We start from the raw sequence: 27,166 nt of genomic DNA, 5'->3' as shown, positions 1-27,166 counted from the left end.
TTACAGAGAGCTCACTTGAGGTCAAGACGTCACTGGACTCATTGCAGCTTTTGCATGTGGTTGTGACGTTGCACTTGTTCTAATATCTGACATTTGGTGTATGAAAACATGAACCATGAACAGAAACATGTCAGAGTACGTTGAGGGCTCAGTCCAGAGTTTGGACATACGGATCAGCTTGTGTACAGGCATGTTAGCAGCTCTGTGTGACCTTAATCAAGCACAGCTGTGCTTTTCGCTACATGCTAACTTTAGCGTGCTAGTATACTCACAATGATGATGTCTACCAGGGCAGAAATAATGCTTATATTTTTTGCTTACTTTTGCATGTTAGCATGTTAGCTTTTCCTCATCAGCAGCAAACGCAGTGTACAGTTGAGGCCGACGGGAACATTAGTGTTTGTTTTACAATTAACTGGTAATAAATGGGGGTAATGCAAAAACATTACAGGGCTGAACGTGGAGCTATAATCCAAGGCTAGCAGATACAAAATTCCCAGTTGCCTAAATACAACCTTTACACCTTTATAACCTCATATTTACCCACCGATTTTACCCTTTGCTACGTATTACTGCTTGTTGTTCAATCTGTTGTTTACTCCACAAAACAATCTTTAAAATTCAACTTGTGACGTGAGGATTTGCAAAAAAGTAATCAAATTAAATAGATGGACAACCCACTGCACGAACCTCTGTGTCATCGTGAGAAAACACACACACACACACACACACACACACAAATCCACCGCTCAGTCAGGTGATCCTCCCCGTTCCCCAGCTTACCACACAGGTCATGGACGACATCCAGAGATGAGGACCAGGAGTAGCGCTCCATTCCCGCTTGGGTGAGAGAGGTTGTCAGCGCTTCCAGCTCATACGCGCCTCGCTTCTTCCAGTACAGGAACATGATGAGCTCTCCAACCAGCTAACGCTTTCTGGTAATCAATATGTAACCTAACTTTTAACCTAAATCACTACCCTTAAACTGAACTCATCCCATGGTGCTACTTGTGGAACTGACATGCCTAACCAGCCCCTGACCTGCCCTGAAACATGATAATCTGATCTTCTGCACACGATCAATACCAGCTCTACATCGACCATCTTTGTAACATAAAACTTGCCGGCTCAACTCAACTTTAAACTCTGCCAACTGCCAACCACCTGCGCAATTACCTCATGCAGCTAAGCCCCAAAACACTTTGCTTTGAACCTTCTGTCCAAGTCTCATTCGACTTCAAGGCCCGTCCAAATGCGCAAACACACTTCCCTCAAGTCCAATCCATTACATCTCCAGAGGACCATGTTAGTGGTTCCAAACCTGGAATAAACTCAAAGGCTGACATCCAGGTTTTCACACGCAAGACTTACGAAGGTAACAGGTGATATAACTGACCGCACTTCTTTCCACAAAGCAAAGACTAACACACGTACTTCAGCGCCTTTTCCTCCAGATTGTTTTAGGTCTCTGCTAATCATCCACTGAAAGAATCCACCCACCAAGCAGTCCAAAGCACCAAATGCTGCCCTCATCTAATCCATTTAACAGAGCTATTCCTGACCAAATTACAGGCACCCCACTGCTGAAAGGTGTTGGGGACTTATCTCCACCAGCAGGCAAAATCTCCTCTGTTGTCGCCTTCCCCGAGCCTGGAGTGTATCCATCGCAAACTTTCCCAAACTGTGCAGAAGTAGGTTGTGAAGAAAAGCTGCTCATGTTAAAAACCCTGTGTAGGAACTCCTGGCGATAGGGGGGCTTTTTCTGCCCACTCCATCAGACAAGTGTTGTATTCATGCAGAGGTGAGTTGCATGCTGGGACGGGCAATCTGGTCCAATGGCTTTTTGGACTGGGTGACACAAAGATCTCTTTTTAAACCTCCTACTACATCCAGAGTGGACGCGCACTGTAAAAGGGCTGACATTTTTCTGCATTAATTAGTGCCCGCGCCCTTTATGACTCCTGAAAGATTTATGCCTTTTTATGAATGCAGCAGCTCTGTGATGACTGAGCTCAGTTATTTCTGTGGAGGTACAATGCACACATTGGCCCCTGGAGCTGAGAAACACCAATAGGCTACCATCTGGCTATAAGATTTCTATTGGAGACGATGTCTGTAATATTGTTGAAAAACAGCAGACGGGTTAAAGCAACATGCCGTCAGATAACTCAGTGAAGGCATAATATTTTCCCCAGTTGCTTACAGGCTGACGCTCTGCCATTACGCATCTAAAATGGGAGAAGAAATACTGTGAGAATGTGCTGCACCAGCCGGGGGAAGGGAGGGACGTTGTCACACACAACGACCCACATGTCCAATTTTGGGATAAGAAATTAGAGGGTAGGATGGGAGCCGGTTTGCTGCTCTGCTCTGGGCTTTGCAGACATATGGTAATAATCTGAAGCAGCTTTGAGCACGCGGCTTCCCTTTTAATGAAGAGAGCAGCCGTGCAGCATGAGAACTGGGCTGCAAACACAAGGGCCAATTTCCACCTACTGCAGAAACAAAGAGGGAAGAAGAGGAGGTATTAGACGGCCTCGCTTTCATCGCCATCCATCAGATCACCTTTTAATAAAAAGATGCTGTTTTTAGACATCGCGAGGCTGGAAAGTACCCAGTACATTACGGCACGAGTGCTGCAATCAGATGCATTTAGGTCTGATCTCATTCAAATAATATTTAGGTAATGAAAAAATAATCTTATTACATTAACGCAGGAATGGACTAAATACACTGAAAACACCAACTCATACTCCAAAGTGAGGCTCTGGCAGCTGTGTCCTGGAACAGAGGGGATGTTGTGACACGGTTTATGTCCAGTCATCCGTGAGAGAGCAAAAGTGTAATCATCACAAGCAGGATGTAGGTGGATCTACTTTGTCCAACATGCAATACATGTTTTCCATTCTTAAAAGGTACTAAAGCAATTTAGTACCAAGTTGTTGGACTTTGACTGCCTTGACTCCAAAAACACTAGAGCCTTCATTTCCCATAATGCAACTCGATCTTTTAATTAAACCCTCCCTTCCTCCTAAACACACAAAATAGAGTTCCGCCCAGACCCGCCCTGTTGTGATAAGCAACTACTAGTGTGCAGTGATTGGCCACAAAGGCCAACAGGTCAAAGGACTTTCACCAAACCACCACCACCATGTGACACCAAAGGTCAATGTTGACTCAATATTTAACCCAAACCAGGATCTTTCCAAGTTTGTGGTCGACGCTGAGGAACAGTTTGTTTAGGTTAAAGCACCAACACCGTGTTATTTTTAAGAACAGATCATGGTTTGGGTTAAATCAGGAAGTCAATATGGACTTTTACACGGTCTCCTGACTTGGTTGAACAAGCTTCCTGGCAGAAGTAGCCAATCAGAGCACGTTAGGAGTGACTATTGGGGGGAAAGGCCCTCGGCTTCCAGTCCTTATGCTAAGCTACGCCAATGGCTTCTAGCTCTAGCTTAAATAATCAAACTTCATCCATTATATAGCAGGTTTGTCGGTAACGAAACATAAAACATTAGATATAAAAATGTAGTTCTTTATCACAAATGTAGTTCCTACACTTCACGCTTTGATAGAACAAAAACAAATTAGGATTCAACCCCCTCTAATTTGTTTTAATATGAAATAGCATTAAAAACATCATCGTGTGCCAACATGAACGAGCTGGCTCCTCAACAGACTCACACTCCGTAAAGTATTAATGGCGTGCTGAGAAACGAGTGTGTGAGCGGCTGCAGTACGACGAGACTGTAAATGAGCTCGTTGGAGTGTGTGAGCTCTGGGCATAAAAAGTGTGCGAGGCAGAGTGTTGACAGAGGGAGTGCAGTTGAAGGCCTGTGCGTGCCCATGTGGAGGAGGTTTTGGGGTTATATTTAGCAAGGTGGCCCATCAAACAGGCCGAGGTTAACCCTTCAGCGCCAAACTAAGACTGGGAGAAGTTTAGGATTTCTCTGTGTGAAGAAGGGCAGAAGATCCAGAACCTTCTATTTTGATTGTCTTTTTATTCTTAAGTCTTATTGCAAGCTAAATTGCTAAACATTAGCTTTCTGAAGCTTCTCCAACGTGATGGTTTGTTAATTTTCTTTGTTTTATATAACTATACCATTAATATATTTGAGCTTTACACAGGTGGTCTAGTAAACCAGGACATTTGAAGACTTCACATTGGGCTTTTGGAAATTATGACATAACACATTTTATAGTCCAATGTATTAGTTGGAAAAAAATTCCCGGCAGGTTTAGTGTAATGCTTAGTACAAGTTAGCAGGTTTAATGTTTTTCGGTCATCTTTTGGGCCATGTTTAAGTTAGTTTAGCATGTTAGCGTGCTTACATTTGCTGATTAGCCCTAAACAGTTAAGCTAAGCTAAGGCTAATGAGACTCCCATTAGCGTTCCAGGTTCTTGGGTACAAACTAGAGTTTTTGACAAATCTATATTTAACCAGATGATGGAAGTAAATAAAGGTGTAAGTGATCACCAAAGTAATTAAAGTTCGACAAGGACATCAATGTACCAGCCAAATTTCAAATTTCATGTGCAGCTACCGCCTGCTGACACATTTCACCAAAACATCACGAAAGTCAACCTCATGGTGTTGCAAGAAAAGTCAGAGGATCACCACCAAAACCCGGCAAAGCGACTGCTATTTGCAGAAATCCTTCCAATGGTTGTTGATATATTTCAGTCTGGCCCAAAAGACATTGAACAGCCAAGAAGCAGCTTCATGCTATGCTACAAGGGATCGTCATCCATCAAAATCTTGCTGAAAGACGAGGGTTAGCAGGACCATTCCCACCACTATAAGATGTCATGCAATTTATCCGTCCATCCTGAAACCAGCATTTAACAGAGACAAACAACTCTTTAACTTGTTCACATAAATAATCCCATAACTGAAACAGTATGCTGTAAATTGCAGAGGGGGCTGCTATTGAGAAGCCAATAACAGAGTCGACAGGAATCAAAAACACGTATTCACTAAAAGTACAGTTATTGTCATGTGGGGGGGGCTGCTATATGCATAAACAGCCATTAAAGCCAGGGTGGAGGTTAAGCATGTTCATTCAGAGTTAAATATTTGCCATTATGTTTCTTAACTTAAAGAAGGTGTACATTAGTGTGTGTGTAACCTGTAATTATCCGCTGCACTGCATGAAGAGGAGCAGCTCAGTGTTGCTATATTTACAGCAGGGGTCCCTGGAGTGTACCACACAATGGGGACGGCTTTTTCAATCATATTAGTTCGACTTTAATCCAAATGCAAAGATAAATACTGAACAATGACCGAGCATTTAAGCCTGTAACTAGGTTAAAGAGATTCTGAATGCAAATTGAATGAAGATGCAAAAGAGGACATAACAGATTGTTCTCTGTCTGATGATGATGCAAAACAGCCGAGCAGGACAGCGACAGAGAAAACCCCTCAGGGGGAAAAGGCAGAACATCTGAAATTTCAAGCCTGAAACGTGTCTGCAACATTAAAGCAATGTCCCACTAAGATGAGAAAAACAACTATACAAAGTGCTGAGAACAAGGGTAATAAGAGCCCAAGAGTTAAGAGTAGTATAACAGCTTCTGTTTACCATCCAAGTGTTCAGGCAGTCCTTTTTAAAAGCAAGGGCGGATGGGAGAAGGTACAGTACGTGGGACAACGAGGGGAAAATGGCCTCCAGCTGTGGGCACGTTAGTGAAGTGTAGAAAGCAACAACACCTGTTATATCTGGGTATTGTGATAGTCACCTGTGCTCAGAGCGTAAAAGCAACAAAGGAAGAATGGTTCGACATTTCAGGAAATAGGCCGACTCTTATTTAGCTTTATTACTGAGAGTTGCTTCTAATCAGTATGAAGCTAGAGCCAGTAGCAAATTAGCTTAGCTATGCAAATAGTGGGAGCAGCTAAGCCAGTAAAGGTAATTTATTAACACCATGTAACTGATTTGTTTAAACCGTACATAAACGTTGTAGGTTTTATGGGACTTTATCTGTGTGAGTTCTCTCCAAGGGGTGTAACTGCCTGAGTATGCAGTGCTAATGCTGAGCTAAGATAGTTTCTAGCTTCATACTTTAGGGCCTGTGTCCACTAACTGTTTTCAGCGCTGGCAGCAACTATTTTCTGTACAAACCAATGCAGTTCAGTGTTTGAGCGCTCGGAGTCCTCGGCAACCACTGTTTTTTCTCGCTCTCAGTTGAATATAGTTCAACTTTTGGAACACCGCTGCGCTCGTCAATGCCACTTCTCCCTCACCGACCAATCAAAATCAAGAAGGGGCAGGTATTTCGATATCAACTTTGTCAACAACAACGAGAAGAAGCTAATCCTTTCGTTTTTTAGATGGTACAATTTCCAGGTGTAGAACTGCTGTTAATGTAAGGACACGATTCCTTTCCATTGTTTTTATGTTTTCAAAATATCCTTCAATAAAAGAAAATATTGAGCATACAGAGCGATTCAAAACGGACTTTAGGGTCTCTACCAAGGGAAGTGGAAGTGCCACCAGACAACTATCGTAACCTAGCAACAGTAAGCACCGGTGAGAAGCGCTCTGAAAATGAGGTTGTGGGCGCCAGGGCAAAATAATGCTGTGAGTGGACACAGGCCCTTATGGACAAAAGCTAGAATGGTATTTTGGCGTCAGAAATGCTGTTAACAATAAATCGAAAGAAAACTGAAAAAACATTTCAGTCCTATTTTACACTAACAAGTAGTTTTTGATACTTGTAGTAAAGAAAACAGTCAATAACTTTTGGGTAGAAAACCCCTGCGTAGCTAACACACAATATAATGGTCAAACATCCAACAGGTGTGTGCAACAAAGAAAAAAAATGTTACGTCTTGGTGTTTATGGAGGTTCCTGCTAATAATAAAGCATGAAAAGGGATTTGGGATTTTCATAGCAAGTTACTTACTCTCTAGGAATGATACTAGCAGGTCACCATCTCAGTTGTTGTTAGTGTTATCGTACCTGAACGCAAATCAGTGTCTGTGATAGTAAAGTAGTAAGTAAGTAAATTGAGGCAGTAAAATAGCACCGTCGGATATATTTGGTTCGTCAAAGAAGCTAGCAAAGCAATCTTCATAGACGGTGCGGTTGTCTTTGTATGGTTACTGTTGTTGCCACTACATCCTGGTAATTCAGTACAGACAGCATCATGTTTCAATTCTATTTTTAACAAACCTATGTCAAAATACGTTGAAGACTAAAAGGTAACATGGGAGAGGCACAGGACCTTCTTTTACCGGAATATCAACAACAAAGTAGAAAAGGGACAGTACAACAGCTGTTCAAAGAACAAGTATCCTCATTTTTCATTCTCAGATGAGTTTACTTTACACTGAGTATCTTTCGGTGAGAGAGTTCATGAGAGCTTTATATACTCCCTGCTGTAAGGAAATCCACATTCAGGAAGTACGATACAGAAAGGATGAGATTCAAGGAAGGAAATTAACTTTCTATCAGATATGAGGAAGAGGATCAGAGAGTCAACCAGAGAGAAACAAGCTGCATTGCAAGGTTGACCAGTATTTAATGCAGAACAAACCTTTTTGTAGAACCAAGAGTAAAATCAAAAACACAACATGTAAAGTTACAACAGAGCTCGGCCTGTTAGCGACATGAAAAGCAGTGCAGAACCTTCATTAAACCAATAAAGGTTGTCGTGCAAACATATTGGGGTGAGTTGCAACACTGCACATAAAGCTGGAATAAATATTCCTGTGCAGTTGTAGAAAAGAGAGAAAAACAAAAGCAGTGATAACCGTGACCCGGAGCGACCTCAGGAAAAGGCAGAAGTGCAAAGAGTGGAAAAGAGAAAGGAAATTACTGCCGGGAAAAAAGAGGAACAATGGAAAGATAGTCTGAAGTAGGAAGTCTGAACTGTAACAAGCCACGAGCCAGGCACAAATTACTAACACACAAACACTGACACACACACACACACACACACAGCATGGCATATACAGCCAGATCACACCAGCCCAGTCAGGCGCAAGTGCTACAGCAGGAAGACTAAACACTGCAAATGTTCCTCTGATGTCTTTTTCAGATTAAAAGCCCAACAACTCTACTCAAAAACACACACTGTCTATTTAGTAGCTGTCTCAGAGCTTCCTTGGGGTTTGCCCAGCTGTCATGCAATTGGAGATGTCCATATTGCCATATTTTAGAGCAAACCTCATCAGCTGATGAAGATCATGTGATGCAATCTGAATGGACTGAAGTGGTGAGACTGTTTTATTACCTGCTGAACCAAAATGAGCCTCATCTTTAATGCCAAGACGGAGCATAAATTCTTAAAGAGCAAAACAAGAATTTAAATCTGGACATGGACGGCTCATTTACAAACTCAATCTGCTGATGAAGACCATGTGAAATGAGTGACAGCTCCAGAACAGATGCAAAACAAGCCATGCGGACATGTTTTCTCAAATGCTATTAAAGACACATTCATTGAGTACTTAGTGCTAAGAAAAAATGGACTCCAGCTCCTGCATCATGTGAATGTGATCAAATCAAAAGCTCCACAGCAGCGTCTAAATGGATCTTATGATGGGAATACTTCTTCAAGTTAAGTATTCGTAGGACTGGACAAGTTGGGAATTAGATCTCAGATACTTATTGTTTATCATCTTGTTACAGGTGATGTCATTCAGCATTTTCAGTAAATGTTGCTTGATATGTTTCTTCACACTTTCTTGGGCTGAATATCACATACTACAATTAAAAGACCCTGAACTGCTTGATCTTCATGATTAGACCTCAGATTTAAATCCAACATGGCCGAGAAGTCCTTCAAGTGGCAGGAAAAATTTGTAATTTGAGCATCTACACTTTCAAAGCACCAGGGCAAACTCCATCTGCTGATGAAGATCACTTAATATGGTCAAGAGCTCCAGAACAGCTACTAGATCGGACTTTATGGTGACATGATAGGCTTGATAGTGGAATTAACCTGCGCTGAGAATATAATCAGAAAAATATATTCCAACATAAACCTACTGGCAAGTGTCGGGCTATGAACTAAACAAACCAAACCACATTCATGAAATCATTCATTTAAGATAGAGCATCATTTAGCCTTCCCACGGATGTCCTCTTTAATAACGCCTGTCACTTCAACATCCAAATAGTTCATGAAAGAGTAACAGCTGAGATTTAAAGTCCTTGTTTTTGTTCTTTATGTGGGTGGACAGAGACCAGACAAGACATCTGGTCCCAGATTAGACCAGTGTGTTTAAGACAGGCTTAAGACTCCGGTGGCCTGGAACACTGACGGGTTCCAGACTCAACCAATTAAGGCTGCTAAACTTTAACTCCATGCTCACTGTACGAACCCATGAACTGCCACAACTGTGTACATCACTCATGTAAAGCCTGCTAGAGAGGGCTTACTAGGTCTGGAGCTGGAACAAGTAGGCGAGTAATCAGTAAGTGATCAAACAGGATGGTAAGCAGCCACAGTTTTGAGCCTTTTTCAGTTTAAGGTCATGTTTCAAAGCAAAAATTCACTTGTTCCAGATTTCAAATGTTAATCACGGTCTCCTTTTATTATGAAGTCATTCTTTTTATGGTTTTTAAACAACTTTAATACGTCTACTTGAGCTTAGGGAAAAAGCAATGGCCATTTTTCATTATTTTTGGATTGCAGATTAATTAAGATTAAGAAAATAATTGCTTTTTGCAGCTCCAGAGAAGTCTCACCATTAAAATGTCCCTTTGATCTGAATTATGAGCTGGGAAAAGGAGAGGAGCTGGGATGACAGGTCTGCAGGGGATAAATAAAACAAATCGTGTTGGCTGGGGAGATTTACAAGAGGTAATATCTATCATCTGAGTTTATGCAGAGTTGTCCAAAGACTCTTCATCATTAGGAGAACTTCAGACCAGAGTGTCCTGTCCTGTCTGAGTAAGATACTTGTGTCTCCAGCTGGGATAATAGCTCAGGTCACTTGCCAAATCCAGACATTAACTTTGATGACTAAAGGAAAGCATGAAACAAAGATGTGGTGCCTGCAGGATCAAAGTCATGAGCGCTCATCTGTTTTTCTCCAAAAGGGCAACTCAAATGCACAAGGTGTCTTTTACAGAACAAAGCATTCAGGTGACTCATATTAGGATGCTGACTTACCCAACAGCTGCCCTGAGTAAGATGCTGATAGTTGCATGAATGTGGAAAGCATGATCAATAGCTGACTTCATTATTTTTTACTTACTGAGTCGTAATCTGAGCCCAAGCCAGCTCCTTGGTGGTGACTTGTGCAGGACTGAATTCATGGTCCACTTGTTTGGCACCATCTATGCATGCAGTGCTTCTTGAAATATCCCCTGCAGCAACAATATAGGCGCCTAAAAGTTCTTTCTCCTTGTCAAGGTTGCAGGCTCAATGCAAAGTACGCAGCAATGTTTCATTAGCAGTCTTCTCTATGGCATATTCTTCCCATTTCTGCCTTCCCTAAAACAGCAGTGCACTCAGCCTGTAGGATCCGCTGGTCGGTGGCGAGCACAAAGCTGCAACTCACATCACGGTGAATGCACGGAATAGAGTGCCAAAAAAAAGCATCCTTTGGTTTCATAAAACAAAAGTTAACACAGGTCTAATGAGCGCTGAGGTACAGCTGCAGGTTGGACGCCGTGCTAAGCTGTAAATAACCTGTTGCCGGCTGCACACACGCGAAAAAGAAATCTCCTCGACGTCCAGGGAAAACGTCTGCTGCTGGTGAAGCTCGGTCGCTGCGGGAATGGGATTACGAGGAAAACCCTTCTCCTGGCCTTTAAAGCAGCAGATCCGTGGATGGATTTCCGTCTGTTAACTTTACACAACGTGCAGCCGAAGTTGAAGACATATTGTCCGCTGCTTCAGTCCCGCCGCCTCTCTATCGCTGATCAACCATCGGCTCTCCTCCATTCATTCACACAACCTGGAGCCACAAAGACTGAATGCAGTTTGTCTCTCAAGTGGCGCAGAGCTGAAGCTAGAGGCGCCAGAGACACAAAACACCACGTCCATTCAACAGCGCGCAGACCAGAGGTGCATTCAGCGTCCGAGGTTTTTTTCCCCTTGATCAAACAGACATCTGTCCCGTCGATTGTACCAACCAAGTTGTATCTGAAATTCATACCAAAGACAGAATCCATTATCCAGAGTGCCAATCTTTCTATATTACATCTTAAAAATAGGTTATAAAGTTCTAACTTTAAACTACACAATTAGTTACCTTTTACCTACCTGGCAAAACAGACCCCCAGGTGCCCCGCTTAGCTAACATTGCTAAGCCTGTTAAGCTGGCTGATATCTCCTGGCACATATATGTCAGTTACAATTATAACTGTTGCAAAATTAAATAAAACATTTGCCTACAGTAGGATTTCAGACAAAGGGTTTTCAACTTCACAAATTAGTTCTCTAAAAGTAGCTTCTTTTTTTCCCAACTGACAGCCATTGGGTTTGTCAACCGACATGACAACCGTTGCTAACAGATTTTTAGCTGTAGCTAGCTAGTGAAAGATAATGCTAACTCGAAGACTTGAGTTGGTTGAAAACTGTCTAAACTGTCTTTTAAAAACACAAATAGATTTTTAAATATGTATATAATGGCTACATACATGATATAATGCTAAAAGACTGATGACGATTAAGCACCTCAGGCAAACAGTTAACACTGCCAGTCATTGAAATAAATATGTGTTTTCAAATAATATGTTTTACTTTATCAAGAGAATGGGGTGTGGGGGCAAGGATTAATCAGTTAGTTTAACAAACGTTAGAACAGATCTGCTATTATTATAAAATCTGAAATATATGTGTCACAAGCATGTTGATGTTCCAGTTCAAAATAAGACATTTTCTAACAAAGGCTGTCAACCTAAATATACTATACAGAAGTTAAGTGATGACATTTCTACATAGTTTTATGTGATAACAAAAACTACAAACTAGAGTTGTACACAACTCGCATACAGTGGCAGCATTGGGGAGAGGAAGCGACCTTGCACTGTATTTTTGTCACAAGAACCCTTACCTCATATATGCAGCCATGTTGACAATTTTCCGTGTTTATTAGCCTAGTGTAGTTTCTCTTCTCTTTAATGTATTTTTCAAGTGAACAGGGGGATTGGAGTGGTTGTAATGGCATACTATCTCTGCATTGTTCCTTTCTTCAACATTATTGTCTCTGCAGGCAACAGATGGACTGTTTCATTGGGAGGCAGGACTTCACAGAAGTGTGGCACGAATCATTTGAGAGAAAAAGGGCCTACGGGTAAAATACAGCTACACAACCAAAGATTCCTGCATGACTTTGCTTGTCGGCAGGTGTCCTTAATACTTCTCTGGATGATGTTCAAGGTTTTAAAGCAATCAATGCCAGGAGCACCATGAGGGGAATATCTAAAAATTTAGCAAGGGAATGTTTTACTTAGTTTTTCTCCTGTTTTTGAACATTGATGGGGCATTTGTTTTACATACAGTATAGTGCAGGCGTTCTCTTTCCATCTTTGATGTTAGGTAAACAAGGTTAAGTTATACATACTCTAAGCTTTCATCTGTTTGCAAATACATGGTAGCAACATTAAATAAATCCAAAGGAGAAAGGAAGAATACCGCTCACTTGAAAATCTGTGGTTTTTGCTCGCTTGTTATAAAATATAACTTTGTGAGTTCACAGATGTTATGTCTGAACATTCAGGCTTGTGTAACCCGCCTGGTGGCAGCTCTACTGTTGGAGTTCTCTTTGGTTTGCACGAGGTCTATGGGAAAACATCTGACCTGACAAAGCCAAAACAATGACTCTGCCAAAATGTAGCTGTGTTGTGTTTGTGTGCTCCCACCCTCAATAAAGAGGCGGGGGGAGCAGCGAACAAAGACAAGCGAGGGGGCAGAGAGGGGATGTTAAAACAGCCCACTTAACAAATTAGCAATTCTTCACTGAGAGAGTAGATGTTTACGACATGAGTCTTCCTTCAGCTCTTCCACATAGATAATTTTAAAGTCAGTCTTCATGTAGTTACAAGTCCTTCAGATGGGGTTGGTTATTGCTTCATATGCTTTAAAACCCAATATGAAACATTAAAGTTATTCCAGTGTCTGGACAGTTTTTATTGCATTTTTCCTACCCTAGAGTCTTTTTGGGGGGGTAAATGAACATCTGCTGTTGTTCAAAGAAAAACTCAACTTACATCTGCTGCCCCCTTCAGGTCAAAAAGGTAAGATCAAGCAAAAAAGGTCTTGATCATATACTATACTACATAGAAATTAAAAGCATTTACAATGTGAATAACCTAGTAGTGCAGCACGGTTCACCAGTAATGAACAAATGTTCTACTCGCAGCAAAACAATACTGACAAGACGGGCTTCTTCCTTTTGTAAATGCAAAACTGCTTTTACTTTAATGTTTGATAATTAAGCTTAAACAACATGAAAATGGCAGAGGGCATTTAATCCAACAATATGGTCACATATGAACCAAGCACTGTCTGACTCAGGAACTACACTGTAATACTGTGTTATAGTGGTAAAATGGCCATTGCCGGGTTGAAAAGCACATGGATGTTTGGCTCTATGACAAACAAATGTCAAAACTGGTTTAACTCACAGGCAAGAAAAGCACAAAGTCTGAAGAAAAGCTGTTTTACTTTTAATATCTCCCGCAGATGTGGAATGCCACCTGAAAGAAGAGACATGAAACTAGAGTCGTAACTACAAAGTGTGATGTTATTGTCCATGTGACAGAAAACACTCCTCCTTCAGAGCACCATCGAATGTACGGAGGTTGTAAAACACGATGAGGAAGTTCAGAGAGGAAATCCAGGAACAGGAAGTCAGCCATCTCTTCCTGCAGAGTCTGTGATACTGCCTGTCAGACTGATTATTGGAATAAAAAACTGTGCAGCTCAACCTCAGTTCTGTACATTCAGAGTCCAACGCTGACTGGTTTTGGCATAAGACGCCAGTCAAGACATGTTAAGGGCAACAAACAGGTGCTGATTAGAAAATGTCATTACATCCCTATTTGACTGGGTCTCGTCAGTCCCTTGAAGACTCGCAGCTTTCCTGCACCAGTGAGATCGAAACTATAGTCCGTGGTGACGTACGGCATCTCTCCTTCAAAGCCAGGCTGAAACAGAGACAAAGGTGTAATTATTGAGGAGAAAATACAACTTTGAAAAGATGTTTAGGTTTTAAATTAAAAGCTAAAACAAGAAAAAAAAAGGTTTTAAGTGTATGAAAAAACAGAACTGTCTTCTGACCTGTGTTGTGAGGATGCAGGAAGGCAGTGATATCGCTCCCAGGAGGAGACAGTTGACCTTACGAAGGACTGAAGGATCTACAGGTGTCAGCAAAAAGTACAGACCTCGCTCCATGTCAATACCTCGAAGCACACCTGGAAAACAAAATAATATTATAATTTAAGGTTAAGAATCTGAGAGAAAGAAGCAAATAAACACAGAGCATTCATACAAAGGTTAGGAAGGATACGTACCGAAGCCCACACACGGGCAGATGGGAGCCTTTGACAGCACGACTGGGCCTCCCCTGCTTGTTACTTTTTCTGCCAGGCAGCAGAGTCCCACCAGACTGGCATTGGCAGCATAAAACATGTGACTGGGCACGATATCACAATGGATTGCACCTAAGGCCACGGCTGTGTGCGGCACCTGTAAGCCACAGGGAGAAGGTTAGGTAGCTAATAACACGTTATTTATTAGCTGTTTAATAAATACACAACGACAAAAAAGATACAGAAAGTGACGTCTCTTACATCCATTAGTTTATGCAACTTAAAATTTATATTTGGTAATACAAGATCATTAAATGTGAGAAGATCACATATAAAACTGGGGCTCTGCTCAAAAATATGACTGCAGCTTTATCATTCTTTTGTACCTGGTACGGGGTGAGGCTGTGTAGAGGTCTAACTGGTCCAGGATCAGCAGACTGCAGCTGACTCAGGTAAGCCAGCATTGAAAGCTCTCTGTGCTCGTTAGTCCGCTGGTGTTTCCTGTTAATTACAAAGCACCAAAAGAAAATGGTGTAAAAATGAAGGCTTTTTATATTAACTGTTAACACAGGCAGATGGTTGTGTTCTTACGCTGTTCCTTGGCGGCCCACTCCTTGAAACTCTGATTGTACGTTAAGGTGAGTGTAGCTTCTGGGGGGACTTTGGCTCTCTGTGAACTCGGCCAGAGCAGTCTGAGCGGGTGGATGCGTCTGGCAGCCGTGTGCAGTCCTCAGAAAGTCCGGAGTGAGGGTGGGACACTGGGTGGTTCCACTGTGACTGAGCTGGACCACATGTGAGACGGGGAAGAAGCGGATCATGTCCACCAGCAGCTGAAATCCAAAACCTGCAGAAAGCCAAGACCAAGCACATGTTGAATCATTTAATATTGGCATATTCAAAGGTCTTCATATTTTTCACTGCTGTTATTGAAAAAATGCCTGAGCTGACCTTTGACCCAGCCCATGGTGTTGATAATGACGGGAGTCTCTCTGCTCGGGGAGCGTCTGCGCCACAAGGACTTAAGGGATTCCAGGTAGCGCTCTAAGTCCGACTCGCTTGATGACTGACCATAATAGATCATGTGCTCCGGTGTGTTCTGGTGTGTGAAAGGAGGACCTGAAAAATAACTCAGCATTAGTCTTCTTATCCCATCTTACACAAACAGTGCAAAAATAACATATGGAAAAAATATTTCATAAAATATGCTTCTTTGTTTTCGAGACTTAGATTAGCAGATAGATAACACCGTCATATCTGTAAAGTATACATGATGCATCAGCCAAGAAAAAGAGCAGCACTTCATTCCCTAAATAGTTTATATTTCTTTGCTGTTTTTATGGATTAAACAAACACAGAACAAGTTGATGAGTGAACTTGTTATGGTTGGAAAAAGTACGGCTTGCATCTCGGCAAGTAAGACATTTCTTGTACATTTCCCAAAATGTTGAACTATTCCTTTAACTCTCACTACGCTTATCATCACCTACCAAAAGGATGCTGTGAACATCTGTGTTCAGAGTCCTTTCAAAATTAAATAAAAGCTTATTCAGAACTAAAAAGGAACAGAATTAAGCCACAATTTCTCCAAAAATAAACAAGCTGTTGGAGAGTTGACATGAAGTAACAAGAGGATAGAAACATACCCAGAAGTGGTTCTCTGACAGTCGACAAAGACAGGCAACCGGCTGGGGTGAACTCTGTTTGACCAAGGTCGCCTTCCAGATAATCTACACTGGTAGTGCTACACACACAAACACACACACACACACACACACACACACACAAGCACACACACACTTAGTTTCTGAACAAATAATCATCTTGTATGTCAGACTGCCTACTTTGATGTCTCAAGATGAACTGAACCAATTATTTTGCACTCAGAGGAATCTTAACAAAATGCAAGTAATAACTTTAATACAATATAATTTTAAATCATATAGATATAAAAATGTCACAAAATAAAGTTATATATTTGACACATTTGGATGAGAACTTACTGATTTAATAAGGTATTGACGAGGAAGCGGGTGAATGTTGACTTGCCCACATTTTTGGCGCCACAAACGAGGATAACTGCACAACCATCCATGTCCCCTGTAAGAATGACACGTTACCAATAATTTACCAGGAAAGGAGTTTGTGTTTGTACACATATACTCTGATGTGAATATGAAGCCATTATCAGTCATGGAATACATGATAGTGCTGCCTTCGTCCATCTGATACTTAATGACATCTGTTACTTGGACAAAGGTGCTGTTGTCTATTGTCTATTTGTTTTGGCTTTATTCACACATGACAGGATTCTCACTGCAACCATCACAATGCTAGGGAAAGATATGGTAACTGATGTATAAAAGGAGCGGTGTGACTGCTTAGATCAGAAGATTGATCTTATTCAGGTAAGCAGGAAGGTGCATCTAACCTTTGGCAGAAATGCAACCATATGTAACTGTGAAGAGTTTACCTCTGCAGGCGTTAACCACAGTGTTGAGAGCCTCTCTGTAGCTCTCTGACATTTTCAGGCCCTCGATGGTGCTGACCAGGGGAATCATGCCCAAACCATTGAGCGGAGTGTCAAGAACAGCTGACATGAGTTCACCCTACAAACAGACAAGGAGGAAAAGCTTTTGTAACACCAATGCAAGCGAAAAATGAGTGAAAATTAACCTACATTAACTTACATAATTCTTGCTCATATTTTCATCAAGTTAGATTTAAAAAATCTATATATTTTAACTCTGTGTGATTAATTGTATGTCGAAAGTAGTTTAATCTACCGTCAACTTACCATTGGGGGGCTGAACAATTGACTAAGATCTGTGAAGCTTGACAGAAACCGTGTCAGAGGCGTCTCCATGGGCTCCAGCAGGATGATTGATGAGTTTGACGTAACCCTTTTTAGCAACTTTTTCCGTGATGCTGTAAAATGCACATTCAAAAAGGACTAAGTACAAATAAATATACAAATATTAGACATTTTTGTGTCATCAAATAACAATTCCAAACATCAAGTATGGAAAAAAGTACACACAACAATTACACCATTCTCTTTTGGCAAAGCAGGTGAAATGCTAAAGCTCTTACCGGATGGCAGATACTTTCGTAGGATGGCTGCGGCCTCTGTTCTGTCATCTCTGGTGTGATCAGAGCTTTCTAATGCTCTGATGGTCAGCGGACAGTGTGAGGCTGGAGAGAAGAGTGGATACGACTGCTGGCCTTCTTCTATAGTGAACCCCATAACTTCAACCCGACCGTACAGACTGGTCAAAAAGCACTTCCCACGGAAACACAGGGTCTGCAGGAGAGGAACGTAATGCTCAGTCACAAGACATTTGCTAAAAATTGATAACGCTGGGTTGTTGCCAGATTTTCTCTCAAATATCCTGAAACATACCTGATTCTCCTGCATGACAAGCACAGCATGGTTTTGTCGATCATCCCTCTCAGCACAGTGATGGAGAGCTTCCCCCTCTAGTCTACCTGGCCTTACATCTTCCATGTTACCTGATGTCTCAACACCGTTCCTGTGAAAAGACTGGGAATACTCTTTCCACTCCTGTGAGTCATCTGACTCATTGTCCATTTTAAATGCTGAGCCTCCATTAGCCTGAGTGTGAGACTTCTTTGATCCAGACTGAGGAGTCTGTTTGTTCTTGGAGTCAGAGACAGACTTTGCCTTATTCTTCAGTCTCTTGACATTTGGCTTTTTCTTCACAGACGCCTGGTGCTCCTTGATCACTCTGGCCATGACAGGACTGGAGTTCAGATCTGAGGAACTGATGGGAGGCCTGCACCGTTTGCCTCTCACATCCTTCCACTTCTGAGATTTAGATTGACCTTTGACCTGTGTGGGTTTGTTCACCTTCATGATTCTGTTAATAAAAATTATTCATGTGGGTGCTAATGGAAAACAAAGGGGGGAGCCTGCAAAGAGAGATGCAAGAAAATTAGCATCTGAAAGAACAGGTGTATTCATGAAGTTAGCTCTGCGAACAAAGTATGACAATTATTGAACATCCAATAATTACTGCAGTAATAACGCCAGTTATTTATGAAAATGTGAGCGATTACTAGCTTGATTTTGCAGCTTAACAAATCCATAGTAACTGAAAGCTAGGTTAAGCTAATTGCTATGTTAGAACGTAAAACGAGCTAGTAATGTTTCTCATACGTTGGTTTCTCAACACGTAAGGCTGAATTATATTTAAAGACATACACATAATGCAGAGAGGATACAGCTGTCAGACAACAATGCAACATGAATTTTAAACTTGGCGTGAAGTTACCAGGGCTAACGTCACTTCAAAGCTAACCGCTAGCTGATTTTGTTGCATTCAGATGGAGAAAACTTACCCCCCGCTTTGGTAAAAACAATGCAGAACAGTAGAGTTGAACCTTAATATTTTTCATAAATGAATAGCATTTATATTTGGCTAAAGTGAATCCAAGGAGCAGGCCAACTGTTACTGTAACAGTGCTACCTGCTAGTAGGCTAGCTATACATGTGTGAGCCACAAACAGACGCCGCTACTAGATGGTCGATCATGGTGTTACCCGGAGTGTTATTATTTACTTAGAAATTATTTTGTAAAACAATTACATGTTTTGAACATTTTTAAATGTAGATACTCATTTAGAAAAGGCAATAAAAAATTCATTTAAGTTCAATTCAATTCAAAATTAAATGTAACTCTTGTTCAATTTGATATTTAATAATGGACAACAAAAACCTTTTCCGGAGTTCGGTCGCGTAAACAGCGTCACTTCCTGTTGCAGTTTTTAGGGGCCTACAAGAAACGAAAAGAAGGTGAATGTAGCTGCTTTGTGTTTTAAAACGAACTACTTTACACCTAAAGCGGCTGCCGCTTCTCAACAATCGGGAGTGAATATTTTATTTTCACGATAGGCCTACTGCAGATGTGAGTCTTAAGATGCAGCGGTCGGGTGCGTACCGTGCTAAGGGAGCGTCTTAAAATATGTGCTAGGAGATAAACGTCGAGCTGCGTATGTAGCCAGGGGATTGCATTAATTTTAAGAAAATCAGTCTTTACTGTAGAATCTTATCATTTAAGAAAAATATAACAAAAAAGTGTTAAGACTTTATTTTTATATTCAATATGTGTGACTATTATTGATACAACTGTAATGCAGTTAGCTCAATTTTAAAGTGAGGGTGCAACTGATATCGAGGACTCCTAAATATTCAACACCTATACAAATGTTATTTTTTTCAGTCAAAGTACCCCTGTATAAAGTATTTTCAGCCTCATAGATGTGAATCCGCACATACAAGGAATGTCACTGCTTTACACTGGCTCTTTATCATACAGCAGGATGTAGGGTTGCAAACACAGACCGTACATACAACTAAAAATAGTCTAATAATCTATATTAAAATCTTCATATACAGACAGTGGTTGCAACTAACAAATGTTTTCATTGTCACTTCATTTTTCCACTTATTTTCATCCTGTTTATTTGTTTTGGGCATGTTATGTCAGAAAATGGTCAAACATGCTCATTACAATCTGTCTGTTTAATCTGACCATCGGTCCAAAGCCCAAAGCTAAACCAAACACCTTTAAAATATAATTTAAGCTTCTCAAATGTGACAGTTTTCTGCTTTTCTTTGGCATGTGTGGCATTAACTGAACTTCTTTTGGTTTTGAACTGATGGCCGAATAAAACAAGGAATCTGTAGAAGTTTCAATAGGGTCTGTGAAATTATAATATTTGACTATTTTCTGGCATTTTTTATCGACTAAACTATTAGTTGGGAGTATAATCAGTAGAATATTCAAGCTAGTTGCAGCACTAGTCCAAATATATTGTCTCACTGTTACTGTTAACTTTGTATTCTCAGTTATAAATAGTGCATGAAAGTGCAAAGTGAAGCATTGAATGGGTAATTTAATAAGTTGCTTTATGCATAAACAGTATAATGTCTCTGTGTCTTCAGCAGCAGCAGCCTACAGTGGAACAGGAGGGATGCCTGCAGCAGACAGCAGCCATGCACAGCGTGTCCTGTCCTCCCTGAACCAGCAGAGGGCGGTAGGGAGGTTCTGTGATGCTGTGCTTAATATGGGAAGTGGAGTGGTCTACCTGGCCCATCGCAACATCCTGGCCTGTTTCAGTGAGCTGTTCCAGCAGCAGTCCAACATGCCCTCTGCTCCGTGCACAGAGTTCTGCCTTCAGGAGTGCCCCAACGACGGCCTGGAGCTGCTCCTGAACTTCGTCTACACGGGAGAGCTGAAGCTGGACCCTGAAAACCTGGACAAGGTGCAGCATGCAGCGGCCAGCCTGTGTGTCCCAGAAGCACTCGTGCTCTGTCAGCAGTTCAAGGACACATCCGTCGATCCTGTTCCTTTGAAGCGTAAAAGAGGAAGACCAAGAAAGTCTGCATCAGATCCAACCCCTTCTTGTTCAGTCAAAGAGGAGAACTTGCTCACAATCACAAAGGATGAGTCCGGCTTTGATGCTGCTGCAGCCAATTTAAGCAGCTCCACCACTACCACGCGCTCTGGTCGAGTAGTGAAGGGCCCCAGGCGACTGGTGACTGATGAAAGTCCAAATTCTGATTTAACATCCCCTGAAAAAGCCTGTGAGAGCGCTCCACTTGTTCCAATGGAGGGAGAGAGTGGTGATGTTGTTGTGGAGAAGCAAAACCAGGATCAGCAAATTGACACAGAGGTAGAATACACGAGCATGTGCTGGAAAACATAGAGATTACACATTTGCTTTAACGTGTAACTCCAAGAATGAAATGGTAGTTATATTTTTCTTGTGCTTTTTGCAGGTAACAGAGCAGCACACTGACGTAAATGAAAAGGGTGTTACAAGCCAGGTAAATGAGGAAGCAGAAGAAGACGATGATGACGTGGGGGATTTTGAGGGGATCACTGAGGACACGGATGAGGAGTACGTCCCAGTTGCAGAGCCCAGTTCTTTAGCCACATCAACGCAACGGAAGCGCAAAACCCCGAGCAAAACAGAGAAAAACGAGAACGGTGAGGCTGCGGAAGACGACTCCAAGAAGGACTGTGTGCAGTGTCCCGTCTGTGACAAATCCTTCAAGAGCAAATACTACCTTAAAGTCCACAACAGGTAGAAACATCTACTATATTTGGACCTTTTTTTGTTCTATATTTAGAGGATAGTTGAAAGAATTCTAGAAGTTACAAAGAAATGGGCATGCACCTACTGAGCATTAAGGGTCTGCAGCAAATAAGCAGCGTGTCTTGAAACCCTCTCCTGCTTATTATCCCCTTTATTAAACAATATGCATCTGAAGTGTCAGGAACTATGTCGGTCTGAAAACAGGGATGTACAGTAACTGGTGTGCATATTAACAAGGAGACAGTTAAGTAAGTTATCTAAGTAAAGGGAAAGAAAAAAAGGGGGTAAAAAAGCAGATATTTACACCAAAAACACTAAATGAAGTTCCCCAAGTGCAACACTGGATGGGTATTTTCGTATTAAATATACCTTCCAGTAGGTGTGTATACATCTTTAGTTTTTTTCCCTTCAAATTGCTGTTGAAAGTAAGCCACTAATGTGCCCTTTCACAGGCGGCATACAGGCGAGCGGCCCTTTGGATGCCTTAAATGTGGGAAGAGGTACTTCAGGAAGGAGAATCTTTTGATACACGAGATCAGAGACTGTACCAAAGTGCAGGTGAGTAAGCAAAACAAACAATAAAGCAGTACTGATGAGAAAGAAACTTTAGCGTTGCCTTCAGTTAGCTGGTTTATTATCAAATTAATCCGGGAAAATATAACAAAGATGTGTTAAATTCACAGACGTACACCTGCGTGACGTGCTCCGCAACTTTTACCGGAAAAGAAGAGCTACGTATGCACGTCGTCACCCACACAGGAAACATGCCCTACAAGGTACAGCCAACATCTTACAATAACAGAGTAAATGCAGCACAAAATACATTTTATATATGTTTGAATTAAGTTTAAAAATAATATCTTCAATGATATGGTGTCGTCTCTTCCAGTGTTCAACATGTTCTGAACAGTTTATGTACAAGAAAAACTTGACAACTCACATGATGAAGATCCACGGCCACCCCAAACCACACGCAGTAAGACTTTCCTTCCAGGAGACTTTTCACGTATGGTCATGTTTGCGTCAAGTACATGCCTGTAGTTTCCATTCTGTTATAACAAATGTTTTAATTCTCAGTGTCCCCAGTGCCCGAAAACCTTCCTCACGAAGACAGAGCTGCGCGTGCACGAGGCAGCCAAACATCGAGGTGAAAAGCCATTTGTGTGCGAGGAGTGTGGCCATCGAGCCTCCAGTCGAAACGGCCTGCAGATGCACATCAAAGCCATTCACAGGTAGTGAAACATTTTGTCTCGAACAGTACATATTTGACCAGGCGAGAGGGACCCAGATCCTAAATAAATTTGGAGATTAGTTCTAACAAAATCTTTTTTTAAATTTAATTTCCAGGAACGAGCGTCCCTTTGTTTGCACCTTATGTGGCCATGCGTTCTCCCAGAAGAACAACCTGAACATGCATCTGCGTATACACAGTGGTGAGCGGCCGTACCAGTGTCATCTCTGTGGCAAAACCTTCAGGACGCAAGGTAATGCTGATCCTTCTTGGTCCGCTGCAAGTCACATATCAAATCAGACAAACACACAGACATAATACACAGACATAAAGACAGACTCACACTTCCAATGATATCATTATCCACAATGTTCATTGCTATAGCATGTCTATAAATCTGCATAGAACTTAAATCATAAAGGGGTTCTCTATAACTCAGAAACTTGACTGAGAATCTTTGTGTTTTTGAGTTTTCAGCGTAATAAAAGTAACTTTAAAGTAAAGAAGTTAAAGTACTTCCTGTTTACATTTCCCAAGGCATTCTGGGACTTTTATTATCAACATTTAAAGCATGATAATCCTCCCCAAAAAAGTCACAAATATAATATAAAGAAAATCCTCAAACATTAACTTTTTATCTGTTTTAACTAACTTAAACTATAGAAGATATTGTTTATTGTATTAACTGTTTTTTAAATACCAGCCAGTCTAGATAAACACAACCGCACACACACCGGTGAGCGTCCGTTCAGCTGTGACGTGTGTGAGCAGCGCTTCACAGAGAAAGGAGCCCTCCTCCGCCACAAGGCCAGCAAGCACGAGGAAGGCCGCCCCCACTGCTGCCACATATGTGGCAAAACCTTCAAAGGTAACATTTAAAATATATTTATATTAACGATTATTATACATAGGCCCTGTTTACTTCCATTGAGCACATCTTGTTTTGTACCTGATGAGCAGAGTTCAGGACTTTCAGGTCGTTCTCTTGTGTTTTTCCCTTCACCAGCGAGGGAGCAGCTCCGTGTTCATCTGCGCCGTCATAAAGGCATGAGGAAGTTTGAGTGTCCAGACTGCGGCTACAAGTTCACTCGACAGGTAGGCTCACTGCAACCAGCGATTGTTGACAATGTCGGTGAAAATGCCGCTTAGTTTCTCGGATAATTAGTTGATCTGTTGGTGTCATCAAAATGATCTTCATCCCAAGGTGACGTATTCCGATAGTTTTGGTCATTCTTGCTTAATTGATATGCAGATTATTCCCTTTATTTATCAACAAATTATCTGGTTGTTAAAATTCCCTTCAGTCCAAGTTAATTTCTGTCAGCATCTTGTTTTTCCAGTCAAGCAATCTGAAGCCCGAAGTCATCATCTTAGTTTTAAAACTGCTGACGTGAGGATGTTTCACTCTGTCGACCTGTGGGTCATGGATCACATCCACTGCATCATCCTGCTGCACACTTTAGATGGGATTAACCCCAAACTGGATCTGGATTAAGGCACCAGTGCCTTATTGGTTAGGCCACAGAGGCTGTTGCAAGCATGCAAAAATTAGAAACAGTTGGACGGCAGTATAAAACCAAAAGATATTCAGTAAACTATCACAGAGGACTAAGAATATACAGCGAATATTCATATTTAAGATGGCCTCTCCTGATCGTTGCAGACTAATAAAGAAGTGTTAAACTTTAAAAGTACTTAGTCTGAATGTTACACTCACCTTCATCTCTACACCCCTCCTCTTCCAGGCTCACCTGCGACGCCACGTTCAAATCCACAAACGCACTGAGAACTACAACCCCCGGCAGAGGAAGCTGAGGAACGTCATCGTGCAGGACGTGGACAGAAGTCCTGAAGCGGTGGATCCGTCTCTGATCGCAGACGACGCAGACTACATCCATGAGACGGATGACGTCCGGGACTCCACAAACCCAGAGACGGACTCTGTGACCAGCCTCAGCTCCAGCTGCATTGTGAGGGTGGTGATCGGGCCGAGGGACGCGGTGATGGAGGAGGTCGTGTCCAACCAGAACCTGGGACATGTGGAGGAAGGGGACGGTTTCGCGGTGTTGCAGCAGACACAGCTGGTCGGCGAGGCGTTCGAGTCGACCATAGATATGGAGGGAATTGTTGAGAATATGTCAGAGAGTAAGACCTGAGGACTGAACGACTAGAATCTGTGTGCAACCCGATCGGAGTGGCTGTGAAGACCACTTCCTGCATGAGGTTGCGTTTTGGATGATGGTGCCCATCCTTAAACGTTTGGCTTTACAGATCTGAAGTGCAACAAAGTCCGCCACTGCTGACTTAGTAGACATGCAAAGACGGAATAAGGAGCAACTATTTCTCTTGCTTTGAGTCGTTAACACATTAAATGAACTGCATGCTTGTGAAGGCTGCTTGAATGTGACGATGTTTTGGCTGTTTTGTTAAGCCTCTTTTTATCGATGTGCCTGCTGCAGCTTAACTCTGAAAATCAGCAATCAATGCTCCGCAGTGTTCAGTTTTTATACGAGAAGGTATCAAAGGAATAGTTCGACATTTTGGATACATATCTGTACCTGATACCAACCCCAAAGCACGATAGCTTAGCTGAACACAAAGGCTGGAAACAGGGGAATGCTAAAAAAAAATCTGCCAACATGCAGCTGTAAAAATGATTTATGTTGCATCTTATCTGTTAAAGTGTAAAAACTGCAAATGCTGTTTAAAGGAGTGCAGGACTTCTTCTACACCAGGACCGGTAACTTCCTGGAGCTTCCATTGGTTGTTTGCGCCAAATCATAGCAAAGAAACAACCTGCAACATCCACCCAAAAAGAAATTGGATTTTTGTTACGATCAAACAAATGAGATATAACAGGCTATTTTCTGACCTTCTGAGGAGCTGGGAGGCAGATTTTTTTTTACCTTTTCCGCTGAGCAAGGCTAGCTTGTTTACATTCCTTAAGCTAAGCTAAACTAAGCTACGCAGCTGCTGGCTGCAGATTTTACAGAAAATGACACATGAATCTCTCTCAGCAAGAAAGGGAATAAGCACCTTTCCCAAAATGTCAAACTTTTCTTAAAAGGTCGACGTTCCTAAATGTGCAGAGATCTTTTCTATGCAAAGGCCCTGGTTAAAGGTGTTTTTTCTGGACTATAATGGCGCCATGGAGTAATATATTTATGTTTTTATGCATGCAACCCTGCACTCACATGATCAACGTTATGCCATTTGGTTGATAATGCATTGCACTGCTGCCGCAAAGGCAGGGGAAAAGAAGAGACTGTTGAAACATGGGTGAAAATAATAAAAAATTGGCTTCACATTTTACGTGGAAGGAAAAACAATCATGTTTTTACCTTAATGATGCTCACTGTTTTGTTGAGATGAACTGAATATAAATGTAACGTTTGTGTGTTGACAGGAAAACGCCACATGGCACCTTTTAATGTTTGTTTTTGACATCAGAACATCCTTACTTGGAATCAAGACGCTACACAGGTGAATGATTTCATGTTAAAATATACAGCTTTATAAGTGGACACATACGCGTACTCTTGCTCTATTTATAAAACCTTTGCACACTCAGCCGTATCTATCATCCTTTAGTTTATGAGAAACTAATTAGCAACATGCTAACAGCTCATCAAACGTGACTCAGCAGAATAAACTCTCAGACCTGCCTGCAGTTTAATTTTTGGTACCCACACTGTAAACACTATACAAACACAGTACGTAAGGCTAAGAAGATACTGTATGTACAAAACTGATTCAACGTCACAAGCTTGTATGAAAACTAAGAAAAACAATGTTGCATTAACAAGACCATAAAAACACTCGAAAATATGATTACCGCTAAGCGAAGACGTTTTTACACGAGAACAAGTTGAGATTTTTCTGCACTTCCAGTTGTGACATTTACCGAGTGTTACTTTGTGTGATGCAACTGAGACATCATAAGCAACCACAGCACAGATAGATCCATAAATAAAAATACAAAACATCTTTAAATACAAGTTTATAAAGTAACTTCTTCATGCACATTCGACTGGTGGCTATAAAGGCTGTTGGAGCTCAGCTTAAAGGGCAGGAGTGACACAAGTGTGATGCCTAATTATCGTTAGCAATGGAGTAACGACCAACTACAACACGTGCAAATGTAACTATGATAGCAGACGTTTCCTCAGCTCTCCTTTGATACCAGATATTCTTCTGGGTACATTTCAAACCGTCCTTTTAAAACAGGTGTTTTTGAGGCTGGATAGAAATTTGATTGTCGTCATTTTTGGAATGTAAACATTTGCTGTTTGGGATCAAATATTTGGCTCTCGA

General features: G+C 41.5%; 3 protein-coding genes across 4 annotated transcripts in view; 1 reads left to right on the top strand and 2 right to left on the bottom strand.

Moving 5' to 3' along the window:
* Nucleotides 1-10,311, bottom strand: part of plekhg5b (pleckstrin homology domain containing, family G (with RhoGef domain) member 5b) — a 79,355-nt gene extending 69,044 nt beyond the window's left edge. For both annotated transcript variants that reach the window (XM_069660580.1, XM_069660581.1), the window contains exon 1: nucleotides 10,215-10,311. In XM_069660580.1, the coding sequence (XP_069516681.1) occupies nucleotides 10,215-10,296 (82 nt within the window). In that variant the 5' untranslated portion in view covers nucleotides 10,297-10,311. The remainder of the gene's footprint in view (nucleotides 1-10,214) is intronic.
* Nucleotides 10,312-13,614: 3,303 nt separating this feature from the next.
* Nucleotides 13,615-18,995, bottom strand: nol9 (nucleolar protein 9). The gene is made up of 13 exons (XM_069660543.1): nucleotides 18,859-18,995; nucleotides 17,900-18,429; nucleotides 17,590-17,800; nucleotides 17,294-17,424; nucleotides 16,970-17,105; nucleotides 16,500-16,596; nucleotides 16,143-16,240; nucleotides 15,448-15,615; nucleotides 15,091-15,343; nucleotides 14,886-15,000; nucleotides 14,482-14,656; nucleotides 14,249-14,382; nucleotides 13,615-14,115 (listed from the first exon to the last, which is right to left on the bottom strand). The coding sequence occupies exons 2-13, from the start codon at nucleotides 18,371-18,373 to the stop codon at nucleotides 13,999-14,001; spliced, it is 2,109 nt and encodes a 702-aa protein (XP_069516644.1). The 5' UTR covers nucleotides 18,374-18,429; nucleotides 18,859-18,995; the 3' UTR covers nucleotides 13,615-13,998.
* Nucleotides 18,996-20,493: 1,498 nt separating this feature from the next.
* zbtb48 (zinc finger and BTB domain containing 48) lies at nucleotides 20,494-26,227 on the top strand. The gene is made up of 10 exons (XM_069660271.1): nucleotides 20,494-21,195; nucleotides 21,302-21,609; nucleotides 22,074-22,179; nucleotides 22,305-22,397; nucleotides 22,511-22,597; nucleotides 22,699-22,853; nucleotides 22,969-23,105; nucleotides 23,556-23,720; nucleotides 23,859-23,947; nucleotides 24,598-26,227. Exons 1-10 carry the CDS (start codon nucleotides 20,494-20,496, stop codon nucleotides 25,006-25,008), a joined length of 2,253 nt encoding a protein of 750 aa, XP_069516372.1. The 3' UTR covers nucleotides 25,009-26,227.
* The last annotated feature ends 939 nt before the right edge of the window (nucleotides 26,228-27,166 follow it).

The sequence above is a fragment of the Semicossyphus pulcher genome, unplaced genomic scaffold (assembly GCF_022749685.1).
Source record: "Semicossyphus pulcher isolate SPU_LCO1_2020_fin unplaced genomic scaffold, fSemPul1.0.p SCAF_13, whole genome shotgun sequence".
Lineage (NCBI taxonomy): Eukaryota > Metazoa > Chordata > Actinopteri > Labriformes > Labridae > Semicossyphus > Semicossyphus pulcher.
The sequence above is the reverse complement of the archived record's forward strand: the minus strand, read 5'-3'. Positions and strand labels throughout refer to the sequence as shown.

Coding starts and splice junctions, on each gene's coding strand:
- nol9 (XM_069660543.1), bottom strand. CDS start 18,373: ATGAAGGTGAACAAACCCACACAGGTCAAAGGTCAATCTAAATCTCAG. Junction 16,597..16,969: donor TGTGGTTAACGCCTGCAGAG/GTAAACTCTTCA, acceptor TCATTCTTACAG/GGGACATGGATGGTTGTGCA. Junction 14,657..14,885: donor ACAGCCTCACCCCGTACCAG/GTACAAAAGAAT, acceptor TGTGGCTTACAG/GTGCCGCACACAGCCGTGGC.
- zbtb48 (XM_069660271.1), top strand. CDS start 20,494: ATGCCTGCAGCAGACAGCAGCCATGCACAGCGTGTCCTGTCCTCCCTG. Junction 21,196..21,301: donor ATCAGCAAATTGACACAGAG/GTAGAATACACG, acceptor TGCTTTTTGCAG/GTAACAGAGCAGCACACTGA. Junction 22,180..22,304: donor GAGACTGTACCAAAGTGCAG/GTGAGTAAGCAA, acceptor TTAAATTCACAG/ACGTACACCTGCGTGACGTG.